This window comes from Crocuta crocuta, unplaced genomic scaffold, assembly GCF_008692635.1.
Source record: "Crocuta crocuta isolate KB4526 unplaced genomic scaffold, BGI_CrCroc_1.0 scaffold443, whole genome shotgun sequence".
Lineage (NCBI taxonomy): Eukaryota > Metazoa > Chordata > Mammalia > Carnivora > Hyaenidae > Crocuta > Crocuta crocuta.
Window position 1 is genome coordinate 1,229,991 of NW_027529446.1, and position 8,494 is coordinate 1,238,484.

The 8,494-nt window shown below is 66.3% G+C and overlaps 1 protein-coding gene across 1 annotated transcript in view; it reads right to left on the reverse strand.

The window, feature by feature from the left end:
* Window positions 1–3,442, reverse strand: part of MKNK2 (MAPK interacting serine/threonine kinase 2) — a 7,884-nt gene extending 4,442 nt beyond the window's left edge. The window contains exons 1-7 of the mRNA XM_077760676.1: window positions 3,357–3,442; window positions 3,146–3,247; window positions 2,962–3,059; window positions 991–1,070; window positions 618–691; window positions 231–335; window positions 59–114 (exon numbers count right to left, since the gene is read on the reverse strand). Of these exons, the coding sequence (XP_077616802.1) occupies window positions 59–114; window positions 231–335; window positions 618–691; window positions 991–1,070; window positions 2,962–3,059; window positions 3,146–3,245 (513 nt within the window). The 5' untranslated portion in view covers window positions 3,246–3,247; window positions 3,357–3,442. The remainder of the gene's footprint in view (window positions 1–58; window positions 115–230; window positions 336–617; window positions 692–990; window positions 1,071–2,961; window positions 3,060–3,145; window positions 3,248–3,356) is intronic.
* Window positions 3,443–8,494: the final 5,052 nt, after the last annotated feature.

Sequence of the window (8,494 nt, forward strand, 5' to 3'; positions counted from 1 at the left end):
CCCCGGCCAACCCCGCCCCGCCCCGGCGCATGGAGGGCCGCTCCCCGGCGCCCCTCACCTGGTTGGGATGCTCGCAGAGGATGTTTTCTGGCTTTAGGTCCCTGTGGGCGATGCCTGCGGTGAGAACCAGGGCTCAGTGGAGGGAGTGGAGGCATTTTCTAGGAGTCTGTGGCAGGCGGGCCGGGCACGAGGCTGCACGTCCCAGGGAACAAGGGAGCCCCACCACCCACCTTTGTTGTGCAGGAAGTCCAGGGCGCTGGCCACGTCCTGCACGACCACGCTAGCCTCCAGCTCGTTAAAGTGCCGCCGCTTGTGAATGTGGCTCAAGATGGAGCCTGGGGCCAGGCCGTGGTGGAGGGAGAACACATACAGGTGACCTCTGTGTCCCAGGCCACTGCCCAGTGCCCGGTACCCACTTCCACCCAACAGGGAAGTGCCCACTCTGGCCTCCTTGGGCTCCAAGTCTTCAACCCTGAGCTGACATATGGACAGGAAGCTCAGACCCCCACAAGCCCCCCTCCAGCGTGCAGGAGGAGCACATCTGAAAGGTCCTCCCTGGTGGCCGAGCCCACAGCCCATTAGGACACAGCTGGAAATGCCCCCCAGGCCCCACATACCGCCCCTCATCTTCTCAAACACCAGGTAGAAGCGATCCTCCTCCTCAAAGAACTCTATCAGCTCTAGAACATTCCTGGGGTGTGGGGGGTTGGAGAGGCAGAAGAGGAAGGAGGCTTCCTAAGGCCCCTGTGCACCCACAGCCCAGCCCAGCCCCGGAGGGGTCCACCCTTTCCACCTCCGCCTGTGCACGGGAAGGCTGGGACTCTCTGGACTGCCTGCCTGACACCAGGTGTCCCCCAGCGCACCCTGAGCAGAGTCTGGTACACACTGGACGTTCCCTAAATGCTTGCTGGGGGCGAGGAGGCATTCGGGCCCATTTGTCCATGGAGAGATGGCTCTGGGCCCAGTTCTGTGGCGAGTGGGTCACGTTACCTGTGTCCCTGGCACTGATACAACATCTCCACCTCCCGGAAAACCCTACTCCGAATGTGGCCCGGCTGCTTCTCGATGATCTAAAAGGTGGAGGGGGGGCAGGGGACACAGCAGCTGGGTCACCCAAAGCCCCTCCCAAAGCCCAAGGGGGTCCTCCTGGAGACCTGCCACGTGCCACGGCTGAAACCCCACCAGAGCTTGGCCCTTAAGTTCTAAGAAGCAGAACTCTCCTCCTGGGGCCCAGACTTTGCCAAAGTCAGAACTATGGCGTCAGCGCAAGCTGGGGGTGGGACGGCGGGGAGGGGGGGGTTGCAACACGTTTCCCAAGTGGCATCAAGAGAGAGACAAGCAAGGCAGAAAGAGGAGGCGGGTCTTTCCCGCGTCTGACCCCACAGGCCTTGGGGGCATGTCTGAGGCCTGAGGCTCCTGCAAAAGCCCCTTCAGGGTATCTGCATCCCCTCCCTGCCTGGGAGACTGGTGGGCACCGTGCGGGCTCCCACACCACCCAGGGGACTAGAGGGGCCTTGGGGCACTGGGCTGCCAGCCAAGCTGTCCCCGGCCACCTTGGCGCCACGTCCCACCTCCCCGGTTCCATGAGAGTGTGAGCAGCCGCCACGGGCCCATCAGCCCACAGTGGCCCCCTGCCAACCAGCAGGCACAGTCCCCTGCGACTGCAAAGCCTCCAGAAGCCAGCTTCTGCCCCTGATCCCATGGCACCTGGGAGCTCCAGGCCCACCCGCGTCCCGGGTTCACCCCCAGCCACCTTTGCTCACAGAAGCAGGGGCAGAAGGTGCCGGCTGGCTCTCTGGGGGCCACTCCGGCCCCGAGGCAACCGCTGGGAACGTCTTCCCAGGTTAGATGTTAGGCCCCCCCGCAGTGGGCAGGCGGGGCAGGCCCGGGACTCCCTGCGGGCGCACTGGCCCGCAGGAGGGGAACGCGGTGTCCCACCAGCTCGCTCCTGCACCAGCCAGGCCTGGTGTCCATCTGCTGCCGGGGCCCAGCCTCGGCACAGTCCTACCTGTCCGGTGAGACACACCTGTGCCTCGGAGAGGCCGACCAGGCAGATCTCAGGGCCTCGTGACACAGGCCAGTGAGCACACCCTTCCAGAGAACCTCGTCCTATCCCTCGGGAATCTCGCTAGGATCCCCACTTCACAGAGGAAACTGCGGTCCCTCGGCGGGGGGAGACGTGACCTTACAGGAGGTCTGACTCAGGCTCCCTAACCCTCCTGAGCCTCGGTCCGAACTGCCAAACAGGGACAGGAAGCCAGGCTGCCCAACGCAGTCCCTAGGAGACAGACACTCAGTGCGACACCTGTCCTACGGAAAGCGCGGGAAGCTGAGCGTCCGATTCTCTGGCACCATCGCTCCGCCTGACCTGGGAACTCACGGAGGAGGGCAGGGCGATGGCCACTTTTACCGTCAGACTTCTACCTCGGCCTTGGGCTCTGGCTAGCAGGGAGCGCCTGGTCCTCATCCCTGGGCTCCCGTGACCCCACCGCACCGAGACACAGGGTCACCAGGGAAGACTGGAAGGGTTCCTGGAGGTTTCAAGGCCACGCCTGGGCCAGGAGCCACATGGAAACACTCAGTAGGCTCTTTCGGGCCTGCCCTGGTCTCCCCAGACGCCAAGCCTCCCTGGGCCCCAAGTACAGCTTGCCTTTTAATCACTGTAACCAGCTGGTTACAACCCCAGGCTGTCGCCTGGCACCAGGTCCGCAGCCACCGGTGTGGGGAACTGTGCCTCGTGGCCACTTCCCGCCCAGACTCGGGGGCTCAGACCGGGCTGACCTAGATTCCCAGGGGTGGCCTGAGTCACGGGCCCTGGGGCCATTTTTAGACACCAGTTTCCCCCAGCTGCTGGTCCAGGGGCTCAAATGACAGCTCCCTCCTCCCGCCGCCTGCGGCCAGTGCCAGATCGCAGGCGCTGCAGGGAAAGGTGCAGGGAGCCAGCCGCGCGCTGCCGCTCACCTTGACGGCATATTCCTGGTTGGTGATGAGGTTGACGCAGGTCTGCACGCGGGCGTGGGCGCCCTCCCCGAGCACGTCCTCTTGCAGCTGGTAGACATCTGGGGGCCAGGGGCGCGGGGGGCCAGTGAGCGGCGCCCCAGGCCAGCCCCGTCTCCCTACGCCCCCGCCCGGAGCCCCCACTCGCCTTCGAACCGGCCTGAGAAGCTGTCAGTGGCGCGGCACCGCTTCTTCTTCTTGCTCCTCTTCTTGGCGTCCGGGATGTCAATGGGCTGGCTGGCGGGCATATCTGCACTAGGAGACCCCGAGGTGAGGCCCGGCCTGCTCAGCAGGGGGCCCCTGCGGCTCGCAGGCGCGCCCGGCCCTCCCGCACCGCCACCTTCCTCTCCGGCCCTCACCAGGGCGGGCCGGACACTCCAGGCTGAAGTCGGTCTCCCCGAGGTGGGTCTGGTCTAGGGAGAAGGCCAGCTCGAAAGGATTCTGCCCCTGCAGGGGAGGGGAAAGGGGAGCTCTCAGGGCCCGCCCAGAGAATGACCCAGCCCCCCTGTCCGCGTCCACAAGCCCAGGGGGACCAAAGCCTGCCCTTGCCTGACTGTAGGGAAATGCACCATCTCCCTGCCAGGCCAGGGCCCTCGGGCATCCAGGAAGGGGATGCGGTGTGAGGAGGGACCCCGAGCAGGCAGAGGGCCTGGTGTGAGTCACCGCGGTGCCCAGGCCGGGCCTTGCTGCTCAGCCGGACTGGCCCCCTGGCCTGCCGGGATCAAAGGCAGCAGGGCGGACGGTGGGAGGGGTGAGTCACCGGCGGCTGGCTTCCAGGCGGGGTTCCCAGCAGGGGCGGCCCTGCCTGCTTTCCCACGGCCGCCAGCGCAAGGCCCCGAATTTCTGGCCTCAGTTTCCCCTCCATGAAATGGGGGGCCACTGCCCTCCCGGCCATGCGCTGCTCCCGCTGACGGCCCGTTGTTGCCCGACCGTGGTTCACAGGATGGGCCTCCAAGGGCTCCAGCCGCAACAGCGCAGGCACCGGATCGGCCCCTGCCCGGCCCTGCCCAGGCCACAGCCCGTTTCGCCCCCAGGACACAGCTCCTCATAGGCCCCTGTGCCCAGCGAAGCAACCAGCCCGGGCAGGGAGGGGGCCGCTGGAGGTCACCCGCGCGTCCCCAGGACTGGGGGAAGGGTGCTAGACCCTGAGCAGGGAAGGAAGGCGGCTGGGGCTTGGAGAAACCTGGTCTCACCCCCCAGGGGGCTGCTGCAGTGACCTGCCTCGGACCAGATGGGCCACGTGAGGAACGATGGCCCCTGGCGTGAGGAGTGAGGCCTTTGAGGCTGGGGCCCGGAGGCCCAGCCAGACGCCTTCAGGAGTTGGCTCTGATTTAGCTCCCGCGGCCTGGCCGACTGGGTGGCCAGGGCCTCCGGTGGGTGTGGGGGCCTCAGTGCCGCTGATGCTGGTGCCCCAGGCCAGGCCACTGCCCCTCCCCGGGGCCTCAGCACAACCGGGGCCAGGGCTCCAGCAGAAGGGTCATCCGGAGTAGGAGCTCCTGGAAAGCCCCAGAGAGACCCTGAGGGGCCCAGGGCAGAAGGAGCTGAGCCGGATTCCTACAGACAGGAGGCCCGGAAGCCAGGCCGGCAGCAGAGGGGGCAGCCGGAGGTCAGAGGGAGCGGCTGAAAAACACAGGCGCGGGCCTCCCAGCCTCCCTAACCCCCTGCGCAGGGCTGCGGGGAGGCCCGGCTGGGCCAGGCCGTGGGGAGAGGGGGGTGCTCTGGCCGCTGGCCCTGCCCGATGAGGGGTCTGGCCTCCTGGGGAGTCAGGCACACAGTCACCAATGCCAGAACCAGCACCCTGCCCGGGCTCCTCAGGGGCTCCTCCAGGGGCCTCGAGAGGGGTCAGATCACTACTTCCGCCTGGGGCCCCAGGGCAACCACACAAGTGGGTGGCTGAGGGGCTCAGGGCCGGCAGCGTCACCTCGGTCTAGCGACCTCAGCCCCAGGCCTGACCCACATCTGTGGGTGAGAGATGGAAGGCAGCGGGCTGTGCCCATCGGACTGAGGAAGGGCGCAGGGACCCCTGAGAGGGCCCGCGGATCCCCTCACCGCCTCCGCGTACCTGTCCCACCCCCACCCTGGAGACAGGACGGGTGCCCAAGGTCCCCCCCCACCCCCCACCCCTGGTAAAGCAGCTCCCTGTCGTCTCCACGTGCAGGACAGACTCGGGGCAAACGTCTCTGTCCAAGCCTCCGGTTCCCCAACTGAACACGGGGAGGTATGTTGGGGATGCCAGCGGAAGGGGTCCCGGGGTGCTGCTGCTGGACTGCGGGGAGGGAGCGGCCCCCGCCCAAGGAAGCAACCTCAGCGCGGTGGGAGGGGCGTCCCGGAGCGGCTGCGAGGGCCTTCCCAGCGCTGAGGGCCCCTGTCCAGCGTCCCTCCCGCTTCTCAGGACTCCCACGGTCCCACCTGGGAGCAGCCTGCAATCCCAAGCACTGTGGGCGGGCTGGGGCTGGGGCTGGCCTCAGGCCTCCAGTCAGCAGGCCCTGGCAGAAGGCAGCTGGAATCATCCAGAAAGTTCGAGTTTGCTTTGGCTGCCTTGTGTGGCCCCTCACATTGACCCTGTCCTAGCTCCTGCCCAGCTCCAGGAGGGGACAGACCACTGCCGATGACGCCTTGGGTCCATCCCCCCTTTGGCCCACCCTGGACACTTGGATGTGCCAAGGCTGTCCCTGTCCTGGCGAGGGGAAAGCGAGGATGACAGGCGTGTGGGCAGGGGTGGGGCACGCTGGCCCGAGATGTGGCTGGATGGGCCTGGGAATTCTAACCCAAACAGTCTCAGCTTGCTCCTCCCACCCCCGTTCTGGGAGTGCCTGTGTACACACACGGGCAACCGAGTGCACTCGCGCGCGTGCAAGTGCCCCCCCCCCCCACACCCAGGTCCTGCCTTCTGTACGGGGCAACAGGTCCCTGCCCAAGAAGGCCCAGAGAAACCATTACATAACGCAGCTGGTGGGGTGGGGTGGCCGCTGACATCACTGCGCCCCCTGAGCCAGCCCTGTGGGGCCCCCCCCAGCACCTGCCCGCCCCCCCCAGACTCGCTCATCTGAGACCAAGACTGCAGCCGTGAGGCCCCCGCAGAAACTTCCTGCTCCCACAGGAAATAGCACTTGGGCCTGGACTGCTTGGGAGGCGCAGGGCTGGGGGGCCTCCAATCCACTCCCCTATTCCAAGGACCACCTGGGAGGGCTTTCGGGGACCTGAAACCCCACCTCGGATTCCCAGAGGAAAGACCTCACAGACCCCCCAGGCCAGGGCGCTGAGGACTGGCCTGTGGCCTGCTCAGCTCCCTAGCAGTGCACACCCGGCTGGGGTTTGCAGGGGACACACGACCAAGTGTCCCCAGGGGCCTGGGAGCTTTGGCCACGGTTGGGGTTCCCAGAGGAAAGACCCCACAGTCCCCAGGGCGCTAGGGACTGGGCTGTGGCCCGCTGACTGCCCCACCAGCCCACACCCGGCTGGGGCAGCCCCAGACACGGGGGTGGGGTGGGGGGGGCGGGCACCAGCCCTGGGGGCTCCCAGGGNCCCAAGCGCGCAGAGGGGGCGGGGCTGGAGGGCCCTCCGGGCCAAGTGCGGCTGCGCACTCGGGCCTGGAGAGGTTTCCGCGCGCCTGCGCAGTGAGGTGCGCGGGGCTACCCGGGAAGGACTTGGGAGAGGTGCCGGCGGTTGCGGGCAGCGGTGTGGTTGCTGGACTGGTTGCCTGGGGCCCTGGGAGCCCCGCAGATCCCCTGCACCGAGCTGAAGCCGGGCCCTACGCTCTGGCAACTCCCCCAGGATGCCGGCCAGGGCCCGGGATACACTGCCTCCCTTGGGCGACTTCCCTTCCCTAGAACGCGCCACGGCTCCCTCTTGCAGCTCCCCAGTCCTGGAACAGCGTGCTGTGGCTCTCTCTTGATTGATCCCACAACCTGCCATGGCCCCCCCTGTACCTCCGCGGTCCTGGCCCCCGCTGTCCTGCCGCAGCCCAACACGCTTTGGGCTCCTCCAGGGAGCTCCCCAGGAGCTTGCCCTGCTGTTGGGGACGGCGGGCCGCTGTACGGGATGGGGACTGAGATCGGTGAAGGGCCTTTCCTCAGTGCTGCAAAGTTACGTTTCAGGAAGAGCAGAGACCCTGGATCAAGAAAGAGCCCCAGGGGTGGGGGGCAGCCAGGACAGGAAATAAAATACCACCCCACTTGGGCCGGCGCACCCGCCACCGAGGCTTGGGTAGAATCGGCCCATCCGGAGCTGGGCCGGCTCCCTGTCCCTGAAGCGCTGTGGTGCAAAGTCCTGACTCCATACTCTGGGCGCCCCGAAGCGCAGCCTGCGGGGTGAACCGACCCCCGTCTCCTCCAGACCTTAGCTCCCGCTACCACCACCCCAACCCCAGCGTCCCCCAGCCAGGCTGACCTGAAACTGAATTGTCCCCTTCTGGTGGGGCTGCCTCTGTGTGCTGCCTGCCAAGGCCCCAGCTCAGCCTGCACCTGACTTCAGCCAGCCCCAAGTCCTCCTCTGTCCCCTGGGTACGTGTGCGTGCGTGCGTGCGTGCGTGCGTGTGTGTGTGTGTGTGTGTAGACACACACCTTGGCTCCAAGTGCCTGGGGTGGGGCTGTTAGACCTGCCTGCCCTGGAGAAGCCACCTCAAAGCCTCCTCCTCCTCCCTCCCTCCCTCCTTTCCTGGCTGTCCCCTCCCACCTCTGCCTCCACAGGGCCCTCTCTGTGTGTACGTGGTTACCTGCGGGTTTTCGTGCACTTCGGATGGCTCAGGTGGGTACAGATGGGCCACTGCCCCTCCTCAGGTCAGCTCCATACGAACTCTGTCCGCTGCTGGTCCAGAGCCCAGCACACAGGGCCTGGCGCATGGGAAGTGCTCGCTGAATGTTGCTGGAAGGAGTAGGTGTGTCTGAGAGTGCATGTGTGCGTGGTTGTGGGTGTGTGGCTACAGGGCTTGTAAGTGTGTCCGCTTCTGTGGCTTTTGTAACATAGCGTCACATACTGGAGAGGCTTAAAACAACAGAAATGCACGCTGTCCCATTCCGGAGACCAGGAGTCTGAAATCAAGGTCTCCGCAGGTCCACACCCGCGGGTCCACACCCTCTCAGAAGGCTCCCAGGGAGGATCCTTCCTGCTTCTCCCAGCTTCCGGGGTTGGAGGCCCTCGGGCTTGTAGACGGGGCACCCTGCTCCCTGCCTCCGCCTTCAGGTGGCTGTCTCCTCTGCGTCCCCCTTCGCGCCCTACTCTAGCACGGCCTCGTTTCACGCAGTTACACCTGCCAAGACCCTCTTTCCAGATGTCACGTGGGGGTGGGTCATGGACATATCTGGGGAACGTGGTTGAGCCCCGGGCAGGAAAATCAGTCTGTACCCCAGTGTGGGTGTTTACTTACGTTCACCCTCACGTGCGGACCAGTGTGGGGTGGCCATTCACACGGACCTCAGGGAACGTAAATGACCGAAGGCCTCGCCCCAGGCCATCTTCTCAGCGCCGCAACACTCAGGGCCTGGTGGCCGATCCTGGA